At 46.6% G+C, this 27,149-nt stretch overlaps 3 protein-coding genes across 3 annotated transcripts in view; 2 read left to right on the top strand and 1 right to left on the bottom strand.

The window, feature by feature from the left end:
• The window catches only part of LOC119387505 (sodium/potassium/calcium exchanger 2), a 261,407-nt gene extending 248,245 nt beyond the window's left edge, over positions 1-13,162 (bottom strand). Inside the window, exon 1 of the mRNA XM_049413531.1 lies at positions 12,443-13,162. The gene's annotated coding sequence lies outside the window, so the exon portion shown is untranslated. The remainder of the gene's footprint in view (positions 1-12,442) is intronic.
• A 6,013-nt stretch (positions 13,163-19,175) lies between these two features.
• Positions 19,176-20,530, top strand: LOC119387504 (E3 ubiquitin-protein ligase rnf8). The gene has a single exon (XM_037654909.2). The coding sequence runs from the start codon at positions 19,349-19,351 to the stop codon at positions 20,306-20,308; it is 960 nt and encodes a 319-aa protein (XP_037510837.1). The 5' UTR covers positions 19,176-19,348; the 3' UTR covers positions 20,309-20,530.
• Positions 20,531-21,010: 480 nt separating this feature from the next.
• Positions 21,011-26,159, top strand: LOC119387503 (protein JTB). The gene is made up of 4 exons (XM_037654908.2): positions 21,011-21,307; positions 21,561-21,705; positions 22,082-22,164; positions 25,910-26,159. Exons 1-4 carry the CDS (start codon positions 21,129-21,131, stop codon positions 26,064-26,066), a joined length of 564 nt encoding a protein of 187 aa, XP_037510836.1. The 5' UTR covers positions 21,011-21,128; the 3' UTR covers positions 26,067-26,159.
• The last annotated feature ends 990 nt before the right edge of the window (positions 26,160-27,149 follow it).

The raw sequence follows: 27,149 nt of genomic DNA, 5'->3' as shown, positions 1-27,149 counted from the left end.
ATTACGCTGAACAATTTTGATCAACGCCGACCAAAATCCTTATGATATAAAAAGAAAAAGAGAAATGTAGAAATCTAAATGAGGAATACCGCTGTGCAGCCGGCGGTATTTCGCCAAACGTGGTTTAGTGTCCATCGCTGACTAACTGTTCGAATGTTCGCAATGGAATGGAAATTCAGTCGAGTTGGTGAATTAGCATAACTGCACGGTCGGTTCACGCCGTTCCATTATGCAAATGTTCGCAAAGAGGCATGAAAGGGTCCGTGTAAGAAGCAAGACTGAAGGAATACCGGATTCACACGCGCATTTTGCGGTGCTACTACCGACCACGTCGCAACCGTAGGGGGAGCAACTATCTCGGGCGTGTAAGCTGCACCCAGATACGTATGAGCAGAACCCTTGAACATGTTTAGGCCAGGGGATCCTTCGTGGCAATGTTTCCGGAAAGCTGCTATGGGGATCACAGAAAACCTGCCTCCGTCGCAGTAGTATCAGTAGGTGGTTGTTTAACTGGCAAAATATATGTACAAAAAAGAAGGGAAGGGAAAAAAAGTCACCCGGTCCCTTATGCATTTGCCTAGGACAACTCGAAGGCGAAAGTCATCTTTTTCTTCTCTGTCGATTGTATTGATGCGCCCCCCTCCCCCTGACTGCTTTCTGCAGCGAACGTAGTTCTGCGATGCCTCCGGGATCGGAGGCATTGGGAGCTTTCTGCTCCTCACGTGGTTTTGCATTGCCTCCGGGATCGGCCCACGTTTTACCAAGCGACCATGTCGTGTGATGACGTGTTCATGAGATTTCACGTTATGTGACGTCATAGTGACGTTATGATGACGCCATAATGACTTCCCAAATGTTATCGACCTGTGATGACCTCATCGGGTGATGTCATCACATGATGATGGATTTTTTGCATCGCTCGTGTTCACGCCGAAGCCGACGGTCACGTTTCGCGTTTGGTGATGCATCTAAGGCTCTCGCCTAAAAATTTTACGGCTGAGAGTACTACAACTGTCAATCGTGAGGTGTTGACAACTTAAAGGCAGTGAACAGTCGGCGCAGGAGGACAGAGGTAAAGAACGGGGAGAGAGTAAGAATAGTGTCGGACTATTTACATATGTGCAGAGTAGAAGGTAAGAACTCCTAGGTCACTTGTGGAGTGACTTCCTCGAGAGAGCTTGTCACCCGGTGCCGCACACTGGCACATTAGGGCCTGTTTATTCTCATGCCGCATGGCCGCGCCGCACATGGCGGATGGCTTTCCGCCCCTCTTTCACTGGCTTCTCCCAGTTAGAGATAGGCGGGAGGCCATGCGCCCGGTGCGAGGCGGCAGTGCGGCTTGAGGGCAAACAGCCCCTCAAGCCGCAAAACAACTGACCCAATCCGAAGTTTTATTGGAGGCCCTTAATGTCACGTAAGCCGGCTGCCGAGGCCGGACTGCTCGAGAAAGCCATACAAGCTTGTATGAGCTGCCTCCAGCGTGCAAGCAAATCCGCATGGTCATAGGAGCACCTCGGCGCTGTCGTCCAGCAACCCGTGCACGATCTCGAAAGGGAATATGAAGGCGGAAAGGACGGAAGGTCAAAGGTGACAAGTTGTCTCACGCGATGAGGAAACAGTCCCCAACCGTCTTGGTCTTCCATGCGCAACAATGTGGACCCTGGCATTGGTCATCCAAAAGAAAAAAAAAGAAAAAGGGGGGTAAAGGGGTGAAGGGTAAAGGGGAGCGTAGTCCTACGCACAAATATCACGCAAACGACCGGCCGGCCGCCGTAGAAATCATTATGTCCGACCAAGAGGAAGCACCCCGGGCATTCGGATAACGGTAAAGGGATCGGATAACGGATGTAATGGTTACGTGCAGCAGCGTAGCATGTGCAGTGCCCAACGAACCAATTACGCAGCTTCATAGTGCTTCTTCATTTCCTCATAAAAAAGTTAGCTTTCTCATTGATATGGGCTCAATCTGTATGTCCTGCCTGGCCATACTGTTCGAATATCATTAGTATTTCTTTATTACCATCTTTCATTTCTCTTTTCTTTTCTTTTTTTCTCTTGGCTTTCGATCGATTTAGATTTTGTGGAGTCTGGGTATCTCCGGCCCCCACTTCTTGATTAATTTTCTAAAAGTCAGACAATCTCAGTCTTCACATGCTCATTCGCGCAGCATAGTGAACAAGTAAGCTATATAGTTAAGGACTTATGCTGGAGCGCCGGGAAGGCGCAGGGACAAGATCTAAACGCGAGGCCTACAGCTGAAGAACAGCGCTTACTCCTCTGTCCTTCAGCCCAAAGCCCGCGTTCGATTTGTTTCTTCAAGCGTAAGATCGCACAACTACTCAATCGTTTATCGATCACGGTGAAAAACCATGGCACGGGTGTACTTCGACGTGGGCTTAGAATGACCGTGGGGCAGGGACTATTACACCAGGGGTCTCAAACACGCGGCCCGCGGACTTTTCGCTTGCGGCCCGCTGCTTCACAAGGAGTAAAACGTTTGTGACATTGCTTTAAATAGTACTCGTATTATTTACTATCCTATTGCGATTAATAATGTTTGGTTCGGGTAAACTACAGAGACGGGACAGGTCTCAAGAATCTTTTATCGTGAGGCACATGATGCTGTCACTGAGTATTGAAGCATAACTGTGGCACAACATCTCTATATTTCAGAATCGGCGTCCAGACTTGAATCATTCTAAAGATCACTATCGATATGTTTCTCGAATCCTGACACCAAATACCCTTCAGAAATGATCCATAGATGAGATATCGGAAGTGCGCTCTTTCAAATGGCAGCGTTAGGTGACATTCTATTCACGCCTCTCCCCCGATTTTACCTTCTTCACTGCATCGGCCCTTGCGGCACTAAAGTGCGTGACTGCGGCCCCCTAGATGAGGTGAGTTTGAGAACCCTGTATTACACGCACAGAACGTGACAGGGAGATAGATGCACAGATGAGACAAGAGCTGCAGAAGACCTGTCTGCCTCTGTAACTGTGCCGCCGCGCGATGTTTGTTTGTTTTTCTATCAATAACGCCGACGCGAATTATATGTTCTTGGTCCCTGTACGTGACTCTTGGGCACTCGACAGGGCCACGGGCCGTGGAGCAAAGAGCGTGAGCGAGCTGTCTGAATATCGAGGCAGCGGCGAGACTCGATGACTGCTGAAACGTGAGCGCCTGTATACGTCGCCTCTCTACTTCCGACGTGAACAGATCGCCGCCAGAAATGAAGCTTTGCCTGGGTGCATGGAAACCGGGAGACAGCAAAGAAAAAGAAAAACACACATGCGGGCGAAATTGAGCCTCTGAGCGGCAGGCGATTTTCGTATTCTACTGCGGCAACTTACAATAGACAAATCCAAACGGACAATCTCGGCACTGGACATGTCAAACTGTGCAAGTACCATTGTGTACGTGTCCATCCTTGGTCTATCCGACAAAATTATTCTGTTACTGTCACACAGTAAGCACAAGAGCTTCCGATGTGTTTAGGGCGAGTCAGTTCTGCAGAATTCTCCAAGGTAGGGAACGCTCACGAAAGAAAAAAAACTTCGTTATTCAGGTGAGTGAATGACAACATTCTTTTTTTTTTCACATACATTCCACCACCTTGCAGGTTTCCACAGATCGATTTTTTTTTTTTTTACATTCGGTGTCCGTATGCTTCACGTTGAGGATCAATTCGGCCTCGCGCTGCGTTCCCATAGCCTCCAGGTTAGCTCATATTGTATAGCGACGTGCCTTGGGGAAGGCGTTGGTGCCGGGTTCGTGTCCCGAGCCAAGATGAGATTGTTTTTGTGAACTAGGAAGCTTTCTTTCTGAGAAATAAATACGGACTTGTAGCTTCGCGCTACATAAAATACTGGATGGCAGGTGTTTCCCGTCTCACAAATGTATTGAAATAACAGCACTTCTCTGTGCATGCACCCGTCATTAACATTATTCCATCTCATTCGTCCTTGTGACTCTGACAGCTGCAGGTGATGGCGCTGCGCTAGTGTCATTTATACATGCGCTGCGCTATACCTTCGCGTTCTTCTCATTTATACAGAATAACGCTTTGACTCAGTAACTTTCATTTATATACCAACAATACGTTAGATACGCCGCCTGCACGTTTTGTTTCCCTCAAATTTCGTGTTTTCCGACGAAAAAAAAACACAATTAAGACAATGAACATAATGGCATTACTCGCACGACGCAAAAGTACAATGATTTTCACAGCTGTCTCCTTAAAAATGAAGAGACAATCCCATTTCTTTCACTAAATCCTCTGAGAGCCTTTCTGGGTCCTCTCGTCAAAAACGCGCACAATCTTTGCGGAACCACCTTACTGCTACTTTCTTTTTAATCGCTACCTCGCATTTTTTTTTTCTCTAAATTAACGTTACAGCTCACGTTTATTCTTTTCTTCGTTTTATTCAACGCAACGTGGACAGAGGCTCTAAATCTAAGCTCGAGACATCAGCCCATGGCCTTCCTTTTGCTCCGGTATATAGGTTTATTACGCTTCGTTTACCGCACGTGCATGTCGCCATTCCTTTCATGGAGAAGAAAAGCACTACAAGTACGCCCTTAGAGCGTACAGACTCGGTTAGAGCTTCAAACCTATCTTCTTTTTTTCCTCTCTCTCTTTCTCTCTTTTTTTCTTTCTTTTTTTTTTCGCTCCTTCTGTCGCGAGAATACCAAATGATCCCACTCTTCTTAATTTCCGTTCCAGATGTAATACCGCGATTAGATTACTGAGTTTACGAAATTAAGTGCTCGCAAAGCAGTCGCCTTGGTCCGGAGCTGAGTAGCAGTAAAAAAAAGAAAAAACGAAAAATAACAAGAAATATCTTGCGCCGAACGAAGTTTCCCTCTTTTCGAGTAAAAGGAAACAGCGCTCAAAGTCATGATGAATAAACCAGCGAGTTCCGCCATGCCAGCTGTAGCAAAAAAAAAAGAAAAAAAAAGGTATACCTTTTTTTTTTTTTACGGGAAGGTTATTTTGTTTACTTTTTGATAGCTCTTCGTGGACCGTGTGCAAATCTTCGGTATATTCGTGTGCTCGTTGAATACGGAACTAAGCCTTGTGAAACATAAAGCTCGTTCTTGCTGCTTTATTTGCTCTATCTAGCTCTTTCCTTGGCGCACTTAAATGACCGAATTAAACCACGCGACAAGTTTCCCGGCCCCTTATGTGGCAAACGCCTGCGCCGTACTTGCCGTACATGCGTTATAAAAATGTCACGAAAATTTCAAGTAATGTCCAAAGGTATGCAGAGGGGGTCAGTGTGCGTAGATTTAGGCGCGCGTTAAAGAACATCGGATGGTCGAAATTAAACCCGATTACCCAACTACGGCGTACCGCATAATCATGTAATTGTTTCGACACGTGAAATTCTAGAATTTTTGTTTTTACTTTCTGGCATGAAGCAAGTATGTAGAGAAGCTTCCGCTTGCGGCACGTGTACGATACGACCGGCTTCACAAAAACGTTCTATTCGATCTGCGCACCGGAAACGCTTGGCGTCATAATTAACATTAATATACACCACGATATGATTATGAGGCACGCCGTAGTGAAGGGCTCCGGAAATTTCGACCATATGGTGTTCATTAACGTGCCCTGAGATCGCACAGTACACGGGCCTCTAGCATTTCGCCTCCATCAAAATGAGACCGCCGCGGCCGCGGGATCGAACCCGCGACCTTCGGGCCAGCAGCCGAGCATCGGAACCGCTATACCACAGCTAACGTTAACCTCCAAAGAACATCTCAGGAATATCATAGGTCTATGATTAACACATACATTACAACGGCGGGACCCGCCGCGCTGGTGCTCGACTGCTGACCCGAATGTCGCGGGATCGAATCTAGGCCGCAGCGGCCACATTTCGATGGAGACGATGTGCTGAAGGCCCATGTGCTTAGATTTAGGTGCACATCAAAGAACCCCAGGTGGTCTCAATTTCCGGAACCCTCCACTACAGCGTTTCTCATAATCGTATTGTGGTTTGGTACGTAAAACCCCAACAATTATAATTATTATTACACTAAAACGGCGGACATAACTGACGCTCAGCAAAATTACTAGAAGCGAGTGATACCCTTGTAAATTATGAGGTATACCAGATTACTTTTTTGGCTCCGCTGTTTGCTAGCCTAAGTGCAAATTAACGTCAACGCAACTCTCAGCGAGCAAAGTGGTTGCAGTGATGATGATGTAACGTAATAACTGCTGAAATGAGGCCGGTCATCTGTTTCCGTTGTACACGATCAGCCAATCAGACCGCGACGACGTGGTAATCACGCTCCATTGCGGCAATACTCTTTGTGGAGGTATGAATGAGATTATGAGAATACGATGCAACGATACGCGTTCCCCTTACCCAAAAAAAAAATGTCAATTCAAGCAGTTTAGGGATTGGTTAAATGCTCCTTTTAAACACTGTTACATAATGTATGCATAGTATTTTACAGCGAAAGCTGTTATGAGATCATAACAACAGCCAATTTTGGTGGCGTAGTTGTCCGCCGCCGCCGCCGGTGTCCGTAACCGGTATTGCGCGAAATGAGAAAATAACAATTTAGAGAAAAAAATATCCAAGATCAGATGAGATTAGAAGCCGGGCCCTCTACGTGGTAGTCGAGTATTTTATACCACAGAGCCGCGCCAGTGCTTGAAACCTTTTCGTAAAGAGATCCTATACAGCTGCCATGTCGGGCAAGCAATAACGTTTACGTATGTAATATAGCGTCGTAGAAGAGTAAAATAACAACCAGGCGTCGCACAATGCGAACTCCGTAACGAGTGGGTCGTTTAGTACTTCCAACCCATTACAAAGGGCTCAGCTATAATTCTTCGTCGTCATCAACCACCGCATCAACGAAGTGCACATAATACCTTACAGATGTGTAGCGGGTGCCTCGCTTCTCCGCAGAATGACGAATAATGGCGTAGTGGGTGCTTCCCTGCTTCCCAAAAATTATGATGATTTATAACGTAGTGTACTTGTATTAGCCGCCCCAAGAGACTTTACAACGGGCTCTAGAAAGGCCGCTCTTCCAGCTTTCGCTGTGATTGTGATGCGTGTTCCGCGCAGGCCTGGTGTTTTTTTTTGTTGTTGTTTTTGTTTTTTCTTGTTTTCTTTTTTGGCGATAATACATCTCTATATCGCAAGAATTCACGCAAACGACAGTCTGACTCGGTCAGCCATAGTTAGCAGACTTCAGAACAACAATGTTCTAAAGGACATATCGTTGTTCTGCTGATACTCGCGGCCATATAGGTCGTTAGTCTACAATGTTTCGTTCACAGTTATCTTATAAAATTGCAAAATAAATATCGAAACATTTCTACGTATGGTTATCACTATAGATTTAAATGAAATCGGGAGTTTAAGTGGAGCAGTAGCCGGGTATATTACAGCGAGCTCGTCCCTTCTCACCGACTCTCCGAGTCTGTATACGAGGGGCAAAAAAAGAAGCGAGAAAAATAATGACATGAAACATGCACCCGCGTTTCGACAGCTTTTATAGTACACACTGTACAGAATTCACCTGCAGTGCTTCCAATTTACAAAATACACAATTTACAGCCAGCACTAAAACCACGTTCTTAGTTTTTCGACCCGTCCCGGCGCAGTATATATACGCTTCTTGCTTCCGTAAAATTTCGTTCCTCCTAAAAAAAATGTGGTAATAACAATTTCACCGCAGCAACGGTCCTTATGAGAAGCACGCTTCTCGTTTTCTTTTCTGTATCCTCGGTCAGAGTGCGAGAGCGGAGAGTAATATCGAGACTTCATCCTTGCTATTATACAGGCGCCATATCGTTATTGAACGTCGTGCACAACAGAAAACTTCGATAACAAAAGGGGATGTGCCGCTCCCCTCTTATATGGGCGTCAGGATTCATGAAGTTAGATAGCACAGCAGAGGCGTGACGGCCTGGAAAGGCTTAGCGGCTTTCAACCCCCTTCTCCCATCTTCCCCTATCCCTCTATCTATCCCCTCTATGCCTTCCCTTTCTCTTTTTCTTACCACTTTCGTGCGGCTCGTCTTGTTCTCGATAATACCATCTATACACTCCCTAAGTTTCGTAAGCGCGATCGATGCGATGCATTTTACTGACTCGCAATTTTACACACACCCCCCATCTTTTGCAGTTTTTTTTTTCTTCTGTATTCACTCCTTATTCTGCATTCGGTAGGTGCTGATGACGGTGGCGCACTGCTGCGCAGCTCGCTTCTTAATTCTCGAAAATTATTCCGCACTTTGATGTGTCTCTTCTCCCGTTTTCTTTTCTTTTTCTCCCCTTTTTTTTTTCTTTCGCCAAATACCAGACACTCTGGAATCTTCGGGAAAGTCACCTTAATCTACGTATATAGTGCAGTCAACTTTGTACAGATTATAACGGTACGAGGACACGGTCCGTTCGGTTGCGAAACGTTCACACTTAAACGTGCGCGCTATTGAATATACTCCCCCCCCCCCACCTCCCCCCCCCCCCCCCCCCCCCCCCCCCACGGGATTGCGGGAACACATCAGATCGAAGCGATTTCCGCCATGCGCATTCTTCACATTCTTTGCTCAAGACAGCCCGAACGCTTAATGGCGAGGTGTTAGAATACGAAATATTAAAAGGGAGCCGCTATTTAAGCTTAAGTTTACCGAGCGCTCCTTTCATTCGTTTCAGCAGCTCTGCATGTGGCGATCTTCTCGGTACGAAATATTAATAAAATGCTCTGGAATCGGGAGTATGTATAGAAACATCGCCTCGATAAAACTTGCTTCTTCCTGTAATAATAATAATAATAATAATAATAATAATAATAATAATAATAATAATAATAATAATAATAATAATAATAATAATAATAATAATAATAATAATAATAATAATGAGCATGGGTATATGCCGAATCTTTTTTTTTTTTTTTCATTCGGCAACTCAAGTTCCGAACAAATCTTTATTCTTCCCCTGGAATTCGTTGAATTTTGAAGTGAAAGCCGTTTCTATAGGTTGTTACGGCAGCAACATCACGTGGTGCGCGATCTGATGATTTTAGAAAAGATGTCCGAGATTTGAGAAATAAAGAACATGAAGGATTTCAGTGCATTATTGCTGTACAAACAAGCGCGGCAAAGCACGCTGAAATTCTTGTTTCTGAACGCTTCAACGATTCTCCGACGAAGAATGTTTATGGTCGCGAATTCTCGCTGTTTGGTGCAGCGAAAGTGTAGAAGGGAATATCATCATTTTTTTTCAATCGCCCACTGCTAATTGCGAAAACAATCGTAGCACGTCAGCTAGTTTTACTGTTGTTTACTTACTGTTGCATGTATAGTATACTGAACGTGTATGTTGATATATACTTACAAAACGATTCGCATTCGCGCTACTTGTGTCATCGCTTGTGCGACTACGCATTCCCCGTTACACAAATGGTCTTTCCTTCAAGGCAAACAGCACGACTTCTTAAGTCGGGGACAACAACGATGGAAAACGTCTAGGACAAGTTTTGACTTTCAACTGACATTCGTTGGACGCACAAGTAATGCATACTTGTCGTTGTGTTTGTTTATGCGCATCAAAGCCATGTATATTATAGTATATACATATTTATATACGTACTTATATACATGTTTCTTGCGTGTAAGAAAGTTTTCCAGTCGAAAGTCAGTATGCTTGTCCTCGACCTCTTGCTTGCTTTTTTGTCCCAGTCTTAAGAAGTCACGCTGAGTGCATTGAATTGTATGCGGAACCAACTAGCCCAAAATTTCACGTAACCAGTAGCCAGCCAATGAATATATTATCAGATGATATATTATCACGTAACTTAGAAGTACCTCTCGAGGGGCTAGTTGGTGAAGCAAATATTAAAAGGAAAGGCTCAAATTCAGACACCACGAAAGTGGCGCTCGTCCTGTTGTCTCATTTTCGTGGTGCCTAAATTTGCGCCTTTACTACATTGCCCGACTAGACTTACGGATGTACATACTCAACTAAGCGTTGTAAGCACCTAGCGCGAAATAAAATTGAGCTAAGGAAACGAAGATTGCTAAGGGTGTGTTTCATGACTCCTTTTACTGAAAATTTAAAAAAAAGTCAAAACAGATACCCTCCTGTGCTTTTACTTCACAGGCCATGGTCTCGCACTAACGTTGCTGACTTTTTACGCCGTTCAGGCATTGCTGTCAACAACGACCTCTTATGTTGAACAGTCTTGTTTACATAGCTAGCAACGTTCTAAATCAACCGACGGGTTAATGAAGACCACGCGGTAGAAAGGGGGAAAACCAAACTAATTTCGCCCACTTTGGGCGTTATTTCATGTTTACCCAAATCGTAGTACATGAACGCTCGATTTTTTTTCACCCCCACCACCCCCTTTCCACTCAATCGAAGCGGGAACGAGAATTGAAGCTAGGCGACCTCATGATGTACGTATTAATACCACCGCAGATGCCCGGGCACATAACAAGTGACGTTGCACTGGGTTTCTGATAATAATCATTGTTGTGTCGTTGCCCTAACGAACGATGGAATAATAAAAAGGCATTGAAAAGACCATCGCCTTAGCTGCGCTGCAAAACTGCGTTGATGTTCAAGACACCATAGTGGGAGATGTTTGCGTATATAGATCTTGCGCATGAATTCATGCCCCGCGCGACAATCAAATTTTGGGACACGCTCCTGTCGGAGTGGCCGCAATCGAAGATGCTGTTAAAAAGCTCGCCTACATATCCACTACATAACTTTAAACAACTGAACTTTGGACTTGTTTGTAAGAATTCACACTTGGACAGGTAGCGCAAAGGGCAAGGACAAATGAAGAAACAGGAAGACCAAACGAGCGCTAACTTTTTTCGGCGCGCTTCTTTAAGGTGGCTACCGGGGTATACGATAAGCCGTACCGCAGTCATAGTATGCGTCACCAACAATTGCATGTCATTCTACGTACACCTACGCACGTCAGGTCACTGTAGATAAAACAAGTCCTGACTCAAATACAGCGCGTTTTGTGTCTGTAGTATTCACTTTACAACAACAAGCCATACACGACGAAATAGGCACCGCCTTGAAGCATGTTGACATGAGTCTGGTACGCAAGGCTCTCGGAAGCATTGCGTAACAGTCAGTTGTCTCACGAGAGACACCGCCCGCTGAACGACTGCGTATAAACAAACCTTACTATGGTGAACTATGACAAGTGTCGTCTCGATCTTCCATAGTTGGAGATCATGCGACCGTAACATGCGATCAACAATGTGCGAGCGTTCTTGTATATACCGAATCCTCGGGCAATATAAAAGGTAACAATAAAGTTTTATTTCTGACAAAAAACAAATTCTGTCGTTTTACGCGCCAAAATTACGATATGATTAGGAGACATGCCATGGTTAGGGAGGAGGGCTCAGAATAACCTTTACCATCTGGGGTTTTTTCGACGTTAACCTTAAGTACATGGGTGTCCTTGCATTTCGTTCCCACCGAAATACGGCCGCCGTGACAGAGAAGTAAACTTGTTTCCTCGAGCTTAGCAGCGTAACAACTTAGTAGCTAAGCTACAACTGTTTGCCAAAATTCATTTTAAGTGCTGTAAGCCACATAGACCCGAAAGTGCATAAGGAAGGAAACAGATAGGCAGAAGGCAAGGATGTTAACCAGAAAAGCGTCTGGTTGCCTACCCTACGCTGGGAGGTTGGCAGGGAAGAAGAAAAATGCGTAATCAGACTAAATACTCAATGGGATAACTTCTAGTGTGCCTAGTAGTATCATGTTCAAGTTCACACATCACCAGCAATAAATACCTAGAACAGATTGCCTGCTCGCAACTGGTATATCTGTGCTTGCATGGAGGGTAGGGGGGTGTAAGAGGGGAAGGGGGTTATCGGTAGTCACACGTTCTCGCCACCGCGTGACGCCAAGACTCATGGGACGGGCGTCTAGCATGGGTGGCGCGGGCAGACCTCCTTGGTGTCTGGCGCGCCGCGGAGCCCTCCCACGTCAACGGAGTGGAGGAAAGAGAGTGCGTTCGATCCGACCCCTCCACCCCCTCTCCCTCAACCGCTCGGTGCACTGCAGCCCGAGGATAAGAGCACGCTGTAATGCACTCGAAAGCACTGAAACCACTGTAGGAACACCAGATCAAGCACGACCAAGCGAGGCACTCTCGCTCACGACATGCGAAAAAAAAAACCATGTCTGCGAGGTGTGACTCCTCTCTGCTTTGTTTTTACTTTTCTTTCTTACGTTAAGAACTTTCGGTCTCACTAGCAGCGTTTCCTCACTTGATCACATTTACTAAGCTGCACAGAGTGCAGCATTTTTTTTTTTTAGCTCTTTGGGTTTAAATTTATGTCTAAGACGTTTGCTCTTCTTATGGCGTTTACTATGCACTGGACCGCTAGCTGGCGAGCTTCGGATAAGAGATATACGACTTACCTCGAATAGATGTCAGTTTTGTAGGCTTGCAGAAACGTCCAGCGTTTTCCCGCTCCGTTCCTTCAAGAGGGTTGAAGCTTTGACCTTCTTGGTGTTGCGCGAATCTCTGGGGCCAACCACGGCGTTGTTTTGTCAATGCAACTTGGACGAAGCAGCGGAGGGTGGGATGTACTTTGGAAGAGTACGGTGTCCCCTTTTTTTTCTCAACACCAAAATGACTCAGCCAATGTGAGAAAACGCTAACGTCACGGATGATTTGTCAAGCGAGCGAAAGGTGAAGAAAACAAAAACAGTATATAGATAGGAAGCTATAAGGCAGAGGTTTTTTCGAACCACTAACGCACAAGTCACTCAGCCGACGACGACGACAGCAGTCCCGTAAACGACGTCAGTGAGACGGTAGAATCCTGATTCGATGACGAAGACACCCCACGGTCACACGAGGCATCGAGACGGCGAGGCGCGTCTGGCAGAAAAAGACAGCGTTACACACAACACGCACCCTCGAGAAGACGACGGCCAGGAAACGAACCAATTAAACGCCGCCAAAATATTCTCTCCGGCTTTGTTTTGTTCTTGCCGCGGTCCTCTCTGCCCCGTAGACGCGAGATGGCCCAAGTGCTCCCGGCGCCGGCGGCCGCGTCAGGCGAAGCGAAACTTCGCACCCCCGGCCACGGCTGTGCAGAGGTTGTGCTCGGGCCCCAGGGCTCAACCACTGGAGCCTCCCTCCTCCTCTCCCACACGCGATCATAACCCGCTCTTTCTCTCTCTCTCTCACACACGCCACTCCCTTTCCCACACACGTTTCTCTTTCGCGTACCCCTCTCCCCTTGAAAACGCAGTGACAGCGATCCTCTCTATCTCTCTTCGCTTGTACACCCTCGTTTTTCTTCCCTCCCCCTTTCCTTTCGAGCGTACTTTTACTCCCTCTCCCCTTTAAGCGTACGGCTGCGGGTGCTGAGCGCCGCCCGCTGCTTGCTTTACTTTGTGCGCGGCCCTCCTCTGCTGATGTTGACGATTTTGGGCCGCTGCTGCAGTGTACGCGCTGCGCTTTGTCGCACCGCTTTGCCGCCTGTTTCCTTGACTCTCTCTCGTTCCTTTTGTCTCTCTCGCTCCCTCTCACTGTTTGGGCAGCAGCGAGGCGTGCCTCTCCTCCGCGGCTCTTCCTCGCTCAGTTTCAATCAATAGGGCCAATCAGGACCCTGCGAAGCAGGCCACGTGACCACACGTGCTTTCCAAGACGTCCCCGTGCGTACGTACGGCGCGCTCGCTCCTCCACGCGCTTTCGACCGGCGTTTCGCTTCGCTGGCTCCGTGAAACTCGTCAGCGCCAGCTGTCGACCCAAGAAGTAACTGGAGCACCGCCGCATCGACGCTCAAAAAGCGCGGGAATTGCATCAGAAGTCAGTAGCGATTGGTGGGTCGGGGGCGACGGCTAGCGATTATGCGACGACGGCGGGCCGCACTGGAGCCCGCACCTCCATCACCATTCTACACCCAACCTTCTCATATTATTTTTTTTTGTTTAAACGCGAATTAAATGGCAAGGATTAAAGCAAATGTGTACCTCACGACGTGGGAGGAGAAGAAAAAGTAGAGGAGCGGGGGGGGGGGGGGTGAAGGTAGTGTCAACGAAAGGAAGCAGCGAGGTAAATGAGGCCTTCTGCGGTGATGTCGGCAGGCACAAATGGCGCCTTGATTACCGCCGCCCAAATACCCGGAATAGAACAAGATGAAATAGATGGCAAATTGTGCGGAGAAGAACGACGGCAGAGAAAAAGTGTGCCACGCTAAATATGAACAGCAAGAAGAGTTTCGCGCCGAGGTGGGATAATGAAAACAAAAAAAAAAGAATAGAGAAACGGTGTAGCCACTGCGAAGAAGCAGTTAGGAACTAGTTCTGAAGAAATCTCCGAGGAAAAAACAATTAATTTGCTCAATCATCGCGGTTCGTTTTCTTCTTTTTTTTTCTTTCTCTTTTATGTACATGCGTTTGTGCTAAGAAGCTTCTCTGAGAAGATGATGGGTGATATGTTAATGTGAGACAAACACGTCGTTTTGCTCCTTGAAAGCTGTCTTCACTGTTAATGCTCGGAACACGTGAAAAAGCCCGCCGCTTAGGAGGAGGAACGTGGCTCATTTGGAGCGGAGTGACGCAAGCGAAGTAATTGCGAGAGGCCGTTTAGTACAAGTATACGTATTTCGTTAGTCATCCCAACGCGCAACAGTGTGTTCGACTGTTCCATTACTAGTGATATTGAGAGAGGTTACTTATTCGCTTTTGCTGGCATTTCCTAGTTTATCTTGGAACTCGGCACCGTCAAACCCGCATATACCGAACAAACAAACAAACGGCCATTAGTTAGATACATCGTATAATTCGATATAAAGCTTTTAAGAAATTTGTCGTAATTGCGTTAAGAGTTTTGGTGCGCAAGTTGGCTTCACATCACTGCTTCACGATAATGCAAAAAAAGGCGGCTTCACGGCAAAAGACGGGGTTCTTTTAAGTTTTTATTCTTCCCTGGTTTGTAGCTTGGAAGTGGGAAGGGGAGGTAGGGGGTATATGCATGGACGGGCTATACGTTACAAAAAACGATATCGATGTAAACAGCGCCGCAATATCGTCATGTGCAGCTGTGGGTACTCGTCGGGCGCCGTACTCAGCGCATTTCATGGGACAGTGTACACAGTGGCGACGTCAGACTTCTTTTATCCACGTTTGACTGTGTTGATTATCACCAGCGGAGAACAGCAGGTGCTTCCGTCATCGCGTTAACAGAGAGTGCGGAGAAGCGAACGGCGACCGCACACGACGGGCCACTGGACAAGGAATCACGGGAGAAAGCATGCGATGGCAAGCGATAGTTTCTACTCGCTGCCCGCGGCGCCCTCTTAACATAGTGTACTAGATTATCTAGCACACTATACTCCTAACCACACCGTTCGCACTCGCAAATACATGCGGGAAAGCTCCCATCCGTGAGAAAAATCCAACTACTTGTGAGGGATCGCCATTCTGGCAATTTAATTCGATGTAGCCTTAGATTTCCATATGCATCGACGTTAAAGCATTGTCGTGTTCGAAAACAGTTCGATATAAAGCGTAATTTGATTTACCCGAGTTCGATATAGTCGGGTTTGACTGTATATCCGTTGTGTTCGTGCTTTGTCGTCGTGTTCGTTGTTGTTGTTCAATTATCCAATTACGCTCTCCACAAAAACACTATCTGTGTGCTGGCGATCGTATGGGTACATAGTGCTTTTGGTTGTTTCACCATTTTGTTTTCTTTCTTGTCTGGCTTGTTTGTTATCTCAATATCAATTTCATGGTGTTTGGATAGTCGGTTCTTTGCTGCCAGGCATTTCCACGTTTGCAGATCTAAATAGAAGAAATTTTCCGCGGAAAGCACGCTAGTTTTTAGTTTTAATATTTCCTATACGTCCTTCCGTCAGCCTGGTAATGACAGTAAGCAGGGTTCTCATAAATATCGCCCTTATATATAAGGACACTCCAGTGGTCGTTCGTGTCAGTCGGACTCTGCATAATAGATGGACCAAACCATCGTGCCTTCTCTTACTTATCTTCAATAAAGTTTTTACTCACTCACACACCCCAATAGTGCTATTCTAGGCGTCGGCCCACATTGCCGAATTCGCCAACTTGTCAGACTCCGAAGCCTCCTATTGCTGAAGAGGGATGCTAAGGCCTCTCTCATCGGCTCAAAGATGCCAGATTTTTTTTTCGTATAATTGTTATAAAGAGATGTGAAGTTAGACGATCTCGAGAAGCGGGCTGGGGCGGTGAACGTTTTGATCAGCCATCTTATTGACTCTGTCTGTGCGTTGCACTACATTTGTAAATGGCAGAATTTGCCCACGTCGAGGATAGGTGAATATTCGCCGTCGTCGTGATGTTCCGTAAAAGCGTTAAGAACTTGCCGCATGCTCTGGATGCTGGAGAAAGAAAAGGCACCTAGTGAAGCGTTTGTACGCGTGGTGCTTTCCCCTATACTGCCACCCCGTAGTGGGCTGAGCCGTGCAATCAAGTACCAATCAATCAACTCCCACCACGTAAAAATCGAGAGTCAGAGCCACCACCCCTGATCCCGATCCCCTTGGTCTTTTTTCAATAAAGTTCCTCGCTCACTCGCTCAGAGCCAGATCACGCCTGTGCATGGCTGCTGTGCGACTAAGCGCATGTGCTGCCCAAGCGCAGTATTAATCTTCCAGGTAACCTTGGATGCAAATATTGGGCGAACCGAGATGGCCAGTAACTTTACTTTTATTAATTTATTACAATACTGCCGGTCTGGATTTCAGACTTTAGGCAAGGGTAGGTTACAAGTGAGCGCAGACATTAACTACTTATACAAAAAGAAAAAAAGATACAGTAAACGCACACAAGGTATTGCAGCAATATACTTCAATACAAAGATTTTGAACAAAAAAATTACACCTTCTCCCGCTAAAGGGGACCATGAGGCGATGCGAAGCCGGAGCACTTGCACGATCGCGTGCCGTTGGCGTTCGTTGGGCATGCTACCGACCTCGGGCATGCTACCGACCTCGCGTCGTGGAACGCGAAGAGGAACACTACGCGCGTCGTGTCTACCCTCTAGCCTGGCCGGTAATTCTCACAGGGCGAGCGGGGAACGCGGTCTACAGGCGCGCGAGAGGGGAGCAGCGTAGGAGAGGAGAGAGGGGGGAGGGGACGCGCATGCGCTGGCGCTCATCGCGGCGCTGCGCAGGAGAGAATTTCGGCATGTCGAGCCCGCATTTCAGAGGAGTCAACCGAAGCAAGCGCTGGAGTGAACGCGCGCTGCGCTCTACCACTTGAAGGAGAGGAGACTAGAGGAGGAGAGCAGCGCATGCGCCGCGAGAGCAGAAGCGAGAACGCAGCGAAGCGCAAAAGCGCAAGCAGGTGCTGGTAGAGAAGTGGAGAGAGAAGTGGAGAGGGAAGGAGGAGATTTGCTCATGCGTAGTGTGAGTGCGGACTAGCACTCCGCGGGTCATACCCCCGAGCAAGAGATGCCTTCGCATCTAAAACCTTAATTAGCAAATATATACCGAGAGCTGCGACAAATGAACATCAGTACAAACATTGAATCATACAAAATGGTACAGTAAACACATACAAAAAAGTCACAGTTTCGCCGCAAGGGCGGAGCAATGAATGCGATAGCAAGAAACTAATGCTATACGAAGTGAGGCTCGCCAATGGATACTCTCAGTTTGAACAGCGCTCCTGTTGCAAAGGCGGCCGAAGCAGCGAAGGAAACTAGCGCGCTTCAAGTGTCGAGCTGTGACACTTGATAGTTCGCGCTCATCTTCTGTTTGTTCGTTTAGCGGCGTCCCTTGAGCTCGAGTGACTTTCGTACGCTCCGTAACATGAGCGCGGACATCACGGTGAAAGCTCGAAACATCCCTCTTCCCCTCACCACGAGAAAACCGCGTGAGCAGACAGCGGAAGGGCAAGGTTCTCCCTGCGCAAATATAAGAAGAAGCGAGCGAGCGAGCCGACGACTTTTAAACGCGCCATCTCGCTGGTAATTAAGAAACGCTTATAAGCGCCTGCCGTCTCTGAGTCCGTCCAGCGGTAACGCTCGCCGTTAGCTACGTCTACGTGGAGGATCTGCGTTTCGTGGCGTAGTGGTTAGCGCCACTCGCTGCGGAGCAAGAGGTCCCTGGTTCGATTCCGTGCTTCGGGAGCATTTTTCTGAATTATTTTTCTTTGGGACATACTTATACATGTACGGTGCATGACGGGGACGACGGCGACGGCAAAATCCAGCCGAGACTGTCCATATAATTGCAATCGCAATAAACGATGCAGCGATGTAGTTATAAAAAGAATATTTGAACAAAAGGCTTAGTTAGTAAATAATTGCAGAGAGATGCGATAAACATATATCAAGGCTCATATACATATGAGCCCTGTCTCCCTTACTGTCTGTATCTCATTCTAGTGCTGTAGTGCGACATTCGTTTCCTTAACGCGAAAGTGTTTCTTGGCTAGGTTGACGAACGTGCGCACCCAAACGGAAAAGCCGTGTCCGGATAGAACGTGACCTCTCCCAACAGAAGTGACGGTCAGCTGGCGTCGCCGCAGCGACATTCGGCACGCTTCCCTATGCCGCAGCAACCCGACAACGATGATTGCTACGATGCAGCTGCGGCATAGGAGAGGGGCACCATGGTGCGCAGTTTTGTCCAATCATCGTAGCACCTAGGCTCTTTGGCGGCTTCTGTGCAATTTGTCGACCATGGCACAAAAGAAACGCTTTCGTGTTTCTCAGCCACATTATGGGTCATTATGCATGTTTGTGCGCTGGTTTTCGCGACTTAAAGCACACTTTATTCTGGGAAAGGGGGAGCGAAAGGTGTTGTGCACAACCAAGCACAACACACACACGTCTGGGTATGGTCTGGGTGAGCATGAAGAGTCAAGTTACGTTTTAGGTGCGTTTTAGTCATATGGTTTTAGTTGCGCCCCGACTTCATTTTCTGAGCTTACAAACAAGTACACCCATCTTTCGGAAGCAAACAGAACCCTGCGGAGCATTACATGGACTCAGAGATGTAAAAACAAATAAACGCTACCGACGACAGCGCCGTCACATACTACTTACGTCGGCAAGTACAGGAGTCGATTCATCCGTTAAAAAATCAAATATGTAGCAGTAACTGTTCACAACAATTTTTATGTTTAGCTCCCAGATAGTGACGTTGACAGTACAGTTTAGTTTTGTGTTCACCTTTTTCTATCGCATCTTCGTTTTCTTGTTCTGGCAACATGATAAATCTAACCAAGATGGCGCCTGCTGCTAATTTGTGTTGACAAGTGCGACTGAAAAAGAGGGGCGCCTGTTCGGTGCGTGCGCTTTCCGGTGGCTGCCTGGGAATTATGGCGGCCCTGGGTAAGCCAGAGACTCAAGTCATCGACCTCAATGGTCCCCTGCCCGGTCGTCTGGTGCTCGAAAGAGACGAGGAAGTTGTCGGGCGCAGCAGCGACTGCAGCATATGCGTGCGTTCCGTCATGGTGTCCAGGCGCCACGCCGTCTTCAAACGCGACACATCGGGTCAGTGGCGGGTCGCGGACGATTCGAGCATGAACGGTGTGTACGTGAATGGTCAACGAGTCGAGACCGAGAGGCCGCGGCTGCTGCGGCAGGACGATGTGGTATCGCTGGGCCCGCCGCAACGAACGAACCTAGTTTTTCGATTCGTCACAGACGACCCTCGGCATCGAGGTGGCGATGCAGGTCAACGCCCCAAGGACGCTGCCACCTCTAGACCTCGTGCATTTCTTTTCATGATCGGCGGCGGCCCCAACCTGCTTCCAAAAGAGCTCGACAGTGGCAACAAAGTCGCGCACAGGGCGGCAGCGCCCGCAGCTGACGAAAGCGAAAGTGACTCTTCGCCCGTCCTGCCCTCGGATAGAGACAACAACAACGTGTTTGTACAGCCCGGTGTATCGCCCAACGGCTTCGCAGCAGCAGGCCGGAGTGACGCCTTCTCCAAGCAGAGCAAGAAGATCAGGCTCTCCGCTGGCGACAACGTAGTGCGCAGGGTAGAAAGCATTATGGAAAACGAGCTGACGTGCGCGATTTGCAGCGAGCTGTTTGTGGACGCCGCCATGCTGCAGTGCGGTCACACGTTCTGCTCCTACTGCATTCACAACTGGAGGAAACAGAAGAACGTGTGTCCTTTTTGTCTCGCCTCAATCAGCTCGGTCACACGGTCGTTCGTCGTGGACAACATCATAGACGAACTGGTTTGCTTCAACCCAGAACTTAAGCGTTTTCGGGAGGCTCTAGCGCACTCCAGATTAGCCGCTTCGTATGGTGACGCCTCGAAAAACTGATAAAAAAACGTAGCGCTTTTGTGGTGATTAATTACGATGTGAACGTTTTCTACCTGTGTGTGTATGTGTTATTCGTTAGTGTTCTCTTAGCTTCCACCCCTCTGTATTTGCATTATTTTTTTTTCACACTTTGCGAGGAAGGAGGCGGGAATACTGCGAACAAAACACGCCGTTGCATTGCATGTCACAGGGTATACATCTGTCGATTTGATTCTGTATGTTTGCGAGAAAGAGTATTTGGCTTTTGCTTGTATAAAGAATTAAATAAATATTGCCTATTGATTGTGTCTTGTACGTAGAAGTTCTTGTCTTGCATGTTGCGAAAGCAGAGAGAACACGGTAAGAGGATAAGCTGGTGTTTTAACCTAAACAAAATTATTCTTTTGGAACCAGTTCCTTTTTTTTTTTTTTTCTGGTTTCGTAAACTATTGCGTGCGTGGGAACCACAACCGCGTGTACGTGACCTCTGTACCGTGCACTGGGACCGGATATAAGTGGCGGGCTTTTAATTTGTATACAATAGAATAGCCAGTACATCGGAAATGACACCAATTATCGGATGAAAGAAGACGTAACAAGGAACAATGCGGTGTTGCAAGAACATACGTTGTGTAAGCAAGAAGAAAAATCTTGCGTTATTCGATATTAAGCCGCAGCGTTCGCGGTCGACTACCAAAAATGGATAAAAATTTTCGTTCAGTGGCGGACGTCTTCTTTTGTTTCTTCTAGTCTTGCTCGAGGCCAAGGTTTATAACATTGGTGAAAACGACAGTTTGTCGCTTCATTAACTGTCCACGGTGCTCCTTTTGCACACGCCGAAATGCACGCCTCCTCGCAACGCGACTCGACATGTAAACAACATGGCGGCTTCCAGTTGGACGACCACGGAGACTTCGACTCGAGGGTGAAAATATCGGCTCCAAATGACGCGATTGGACTCACCATGATCGAAGTGTGCTCCCTGAAACGCATAATATTCCTCACTGTCTTTCTGATAGGGTAAGCTTGCATTGATCTTTCTCGTACCTTGATTTTTGAACCTTATAAGTCACCTCACGACACCGCCCGGCTGCTGACTAGCTTTCGCAATGCTTATCATTCATTCGCTCTAAACGTGCGAACACTCACGTTACACTCGTTGCTTTAGCTGATTCTCAGAGCAGCGCAGTGCTTGGTATTGTGTGTTTCTCGAGGGAAATCGCTGTCACTTACTGCGACGCGTGTGACGTCTTTATTTTGCGTCTTCCGACAGCGCCTGTCTGATGATCCTGACGCTGGAAAGCATCCTGTCAGATCACGACAGTGATCGAAACGGTTCAAATTCCTCGGAGGGTTGCTGGGAGAGGGAAGAGTACGTCGTCAAGCAGAAGTGCATGCCTTGCACCGAATTCGAGAGGGTGAGTAACACGACCTGACTCACTCGCGCCTACATGCGTAACTTTGCCTCGACCTTTCGTCACTCAGCTGCTGACGCAAGGCGAGCTTGCAGTCCTTCGTGACTGACCCTGTTTTCTTCGCCGCCAGTTAGAACCTCATCTCAAACTACTACCCTACTACTACTACTACTAGACTCCGGAACTTTCGGTTATACAAATATGTAGGACTTTCTTGGACATGCATAGTCGCTTCTTAATTGGTGTCTCTTGGACATGCATAGTCGCTTCTTAATTGGTTTCACTTTCGGTTTTGCGAGCTGTATAACTGAGCGACTTCAGCTGTTGATCTGTCGCATATCGTGATGTCTTGATGTCGTTCCTCCTTTTTCTTTTTTAGGCAAGCAAGCATCTCCCAATATGCATTCAGTCCAAGTACAAAGAACTAGTCACCTGCAAGAACTCAGGTGACGTCTATCGAAGGTACGAATGACGCAGTACTTGCATTATTTTCTTCTTTCGCTGTCATAATTCAGTTTAGACTTAGTTTTTGGAGTTCAGAAGAGTGGTAAGTTGGGCTAGTTGGTAATGATCCATACTTAATGTAACTGCGCAAAAAACGGACGGAAACACGAAGGGCGAGAAAAGGACAAACAAGCGCAGATGAGACGCAAAACTGTGTGGTCGCGTCTCACCTTTTTATTTGCTGAGTGCTATTGAGAGTTTTCGTGCATGTTTAGTCACATACAGCGGCGAGAGAGTGTTTTTTCTGCGACTCGACATGAAGATAGTTCTGTTATCACTGATAGCGAATACAAGCAGTTCTGTTAACTTAACACACTTCATTTCTTTTGTACGTTTGATCCAGTCTTGGGCAGTAACTAGTTACTAGTAACGCGTTACCGCTAACTAGTTATTTTTCTCAGTAACTTGTAACGGTAACTAGTTACTTTTAAGTTAGATGAACTTGTAACTGTAACACTGTTACTTTTTTTACAGTAACTGTAACGGCAAATACCGTTACAGTTACTTCTGTCTTTATGAAAAATTACCTATCCAACGGCAACACTCGTTAAAGGCCTTTCACTTTTTCTAACTTTCTTCTTTACCATATTCTCTCCACCCATCAACTTTCCTGAAAAGGCACCCCTCGCAGTTTAGGAGAGGGGGTCACTAAGAGGATTATCTTCCCTGCAGAAGACTGAGGTCAGAGGTCAGTCATTAACGCAACATGTCGTAAATCAATCATGTTGCAACTGAACAGCTGCAAAGTTCACATCCGTTTTTGTTTTTTTTCGCATATATATCGTATTTCTCACTTGAGCATCTAGCTCTGTTCTTGGTGCACAGGTGAAGCATTAGGACACCTAGTTTATAGTCTCCTTCATCTGAGGCTCCGAGTTAATCGTGTTTGACAGGTGGCTAGAAAGCAGCCGAACACGAAACGGCTAAGAGCCAGAAATACCGTGAACTAGCGAAGCAATTTTTTATTAAAACTTCTTTGGAAGTGATTGTAAAATGTTTACTCCGACTTAACACAGCAATTAACAAAATGACAGACACTTCACCTCCTATGCAGGTGGCATCCTCAGTATACAACGGCAACAAAAAAGAAAAAAAATTGAGCCGAGGTCAACCAGTCCACTAGTCACACATGTCCTTGTAAATAATGTCCAGTGGGGGGCCGTGGTTGTTTTTGCAAGTCGATGCGCCGCAGCGAATGAACCACGATTCCAGAAGTTTTCTTTCCCCCCACCATCGTTGACAAACCAGCGTCGTCGCATTGTTTAGGTCAAAGCTATGCCCTGTCGTCCAGCAGTGTTCAACAAGCTCCATCTTAAACGCGTTAAATGGGTTGCCTTAGCAACATTCCGCTTGTGTTCTTTAGGCCTCGTTAATCCTTTCCTGCACGTTTCGCCGATGCGTCGGAATCCCCGCATCGTGATTTTAGATGACATTGCCATGATTGTCCGCAGGTGGGCGGTCTTTGGATTTCGCGAACACATGTCCCAAGGTATAATAACAGTGCTTAAAAATAGTTTGTATGCCCAGCAGACACGAAGCTTTCCGAACAGAGTCTGACACTTCTTAAACATACGGGACAGACACAGTGGACGTCATCTCCACTCGTGATGCACTCCCCGTTGCTCTTCGCATGCGCTTCTTACTGCCATCGTTCCACCACGTTTTCCACTTCAGGTATGAGGCGTACAAAACGATTGCTTGTGTCGGGCCCCCTTTTAGGTTTCCATCGTCTACGTTTTTACCACGTGCAATTTTGACTAGCCGCATGCCTTCATACGTCATTAAATAAATTCTGTCATTTGATTTGTTATCTATTATTTTGTACAGTAACAGAAAAGTAAAGAGGTTACTCTTTCACAGTAACTGTAACGGGTTACTTTTGGAAACTCTGTAACTGTAACAGAGTTACTTTTTTGGCTTGGGTGGCTGTAACTGCAGCACTGTTTTTACTGGTAACGTGCCCATGACTGGTTTGATCTATTTCATTTGCCCCAATGTGAATTGTAGGCTTTGGCAACATAAGAAGGTAGAATGCAATTAAACATGCATGCATACATACAGCAGGCACTCAGCAGTGTTCAGTGTTTTATTAAATGGTTTGGAACATATGACATGAGATTGTTGCAAAATGAAATTTTAGCAATAACAAAGCAGCCTAAGCAGAATACCTTATTTTTTTATCAGTTGCAACAAAAAACACCTCATTGTTTTGGAAATCGATACGCTTTGTGTGCTGGCTTGTTGGAGTTTTGCATTTGCATCATACCCCCTGCTGTTAATTATTCCGAAGCCAATAAATGCATTTCAGGTAGTTTTTTAATCATTGAATAATACGAATGTCTTTTATCTGCTGGTACAAATGATGTGCTGTGGCAGTCTCTGAATCCCTTCTGTGCTGTGTTTAATATCTACCTAAAGTGTTCTTTGAAACACTTCCATGCGTGTGCGAATGTTTTGTGTGTGTACAGTGATCATGAAAAATAACCGCGGCAACTCAGAGTTAAATAATGCACATACTTCCCATTTCCACCGTATTTAGTTGTTACATTGGTGTAACGTTGGCTTGTACATTTACATCGGAGCCAACTAAAGGCAAATATTAAGTCGACTTTGATTGTTGAAATAGCGGCCCAGAAACCTCGTAGTGCTACTTTTATGCCAAGGAAGTGCTTATTTTGAAATAAAATCATGTTTTAGTGGTCCACATCGCGTTAGCGCACTTCAAATCACCCGCCTAAAATCAGACTTTCATACGTCACTGCTGTCGTGCCCAACGTTGCCTGCCTTTACTGCATGGCCGCTGACACTAGTAGCAGCAGAGCGAAAGTAGCGGGACCCACAGCAGCAACAACGGCCATCGAAGCTTGCCGCAATCACCGCAATGGATGTGGACGGAGAACTTGACAACGAGACATTTGCTCGCGACGCTGGGCTCCAATTCAGTGAGAGGGTTCATTCCGCGGCACCCAGTGAAAAGACACACCGGTCTCCTTGCTGCAGCACTGGCGTTGTGCACCATTCGGGCATCCGGCAACATCACATGCATGCGGCATTTTGTCGAACTTTCTGTCAGAGCGCGCAAGACACACGCAGCAGTACGCGATACCGAAACTACCACTGAGACGCGACCGCGTGAGCGAAGCAGGGCGCTGGGCGAAGGGCAGTTCGGCGAAAACGGAACCTTTGAACCACACGCGCCGTTCCCCATGGCAACGCCAAAGAGGTTCTTTTTTCCATGAATCAAACGGAAATGAACAAACAGCATTTTATTACGTCTGTTGATGCATGGAAGGTTCTTTTTTTATTGCTGCTAGTTTGATTACTAGTGGTTTATTGTAGGCAGACTCTCGTACGTCATCGGGATCACTTCGAAAATGTCCCACTCATGGCGCTCATCATGTGAGACATTTAGCTCAATTTGTCGGTAAGTAGGGCACTGCTGTTGATAATATTGCTGTTTTAGAAGTTGTCATACATTGAGCTTTCACTCTGACATAAATTGTTATTTGCCTTTAGTGTCCCTTTAATGGCTAGGTTCGTAGCAGCGCGACTTGGTTATATCGAGCAGTTGCATGTACAAGTTGTTATACTTCGTGTTTTGATGTTGCGTTCCATTCTGTGAGCACTGTACATGTTTTTGAGATACTACGTATTTTGCATACCTTGTGCATTCCGTCATATACATGTTTCGTACTTGCTGCAGGTGCGACAATGAGAAAGAAGGGCAGCACTTCTGGATATTTGAAGGCAGCATGCTCGTCACGGGTCTCCTGAGCTCGCTCTCGGTCGTGCTTCGACAGAAGCACCTTGACCGCAAGATGATAGAGCGTATACAGCAGCAGGTGGCTGCAGGGGTATGACTGCTGGCCACAGCACTCACCTCTGTTCCTAGTGCAATCTCAACCATCCGGTCTGTGGCCATTAACGGTAATAAAGCTTGGTAAACATGTCTCCCAACTGAGGTATGTAAAGTGAGTTGCTACACAAGCCTACAAATGATTTACATCCTTAAATGTAGGATTTAGTTATGCGTGCAGAACCCATCCTCTGTGCCACTCATCCTTGAAATCGTGTAATCTAGCGAAAAGATCAGTCAGCATTGATCTTGGACAGTATTAGTCAAACTGTAACTCAAGGTTGGCAACGGAAGCCACCCTCTGTGCCACTCATATGGCACACACTTTCATTGGCCACTACACACTATGCTAAAGACAAAAGTGCGGCTTATCCCATGCTATTGTTTTGTCTGAAACACAACTGATGAGCTGTCAGCCATTGATTTCTAGGCTATACTTAAAGGGGTGGTGCCACCAAATTTGTGGCTTGCACGTTCTTTGCTGTAAGCGTTTCCTATAGCTCCAGGAAGCATGATGCACGCACCAAGATTCATGTATTCTCACTAAATAATTTAATATCGCCTTTTGATGTGGACAACTTTCGGTTTCGGTTTCTGGGCGCTGAGGTTGTGCAGTGACGTAGAAGTGTAGGAGGCGTGGTCACATGACCACACAAGGCTGTGACGCACTTCGCCAGGAAGCGATCGAAACTCGGCGAGTGATGTAGCAACCGATGCTTTGCCGGTACTATAGTGAACTAGAATATATTCTAGGGTGTGTCCAGATAAGATCGAACACGAGGTCCCGGTCACCATTCCCGATATTGATGAAATTTACTGTAGGCCTAGGCATTACACCCAGAACAATGGTTTCGCAGTTAGTTTTGTGAAAAAAAATTTTGTTCGCCTGAAAAAAAATATACAAATTTTGGCCGCAAAAAACGCTTTTCCGCCAATTTCGCGATTTCTGAATTTTGAGCGCAGCTAGGGAAAAAACGGTGCACTTCTTCGTCATAATATTTATTCCCCTTAAAGAACAAGTGAAATACAATCTTATGAGTCTACTATGTCCCTTGCTTGTCGAAGCATTTCTGACGAAAAAAATCAC

The sequence above is a fragment of the Rhipicephalus sanguineus genome, chromosome 3, assembly GCF_013339695.2.
Source record: "Rhipicephalus sanguineus isolate Rsan-2018 chromosome 3, BIME_Rsan_1.4, whole genome shotgun sequence".
Taxonomy (NCBI): Eukaryota; Metazoa; Arthropoda; class Arachnida; order Ixodida; family Ixodidae; genus Rhipicephalus; species Rhipicephalus sanguineus.
Note: the sequence above shows the minus strand (reverse complement) of the source record. Positions and strands in the feature narration are given on the sequence as shown.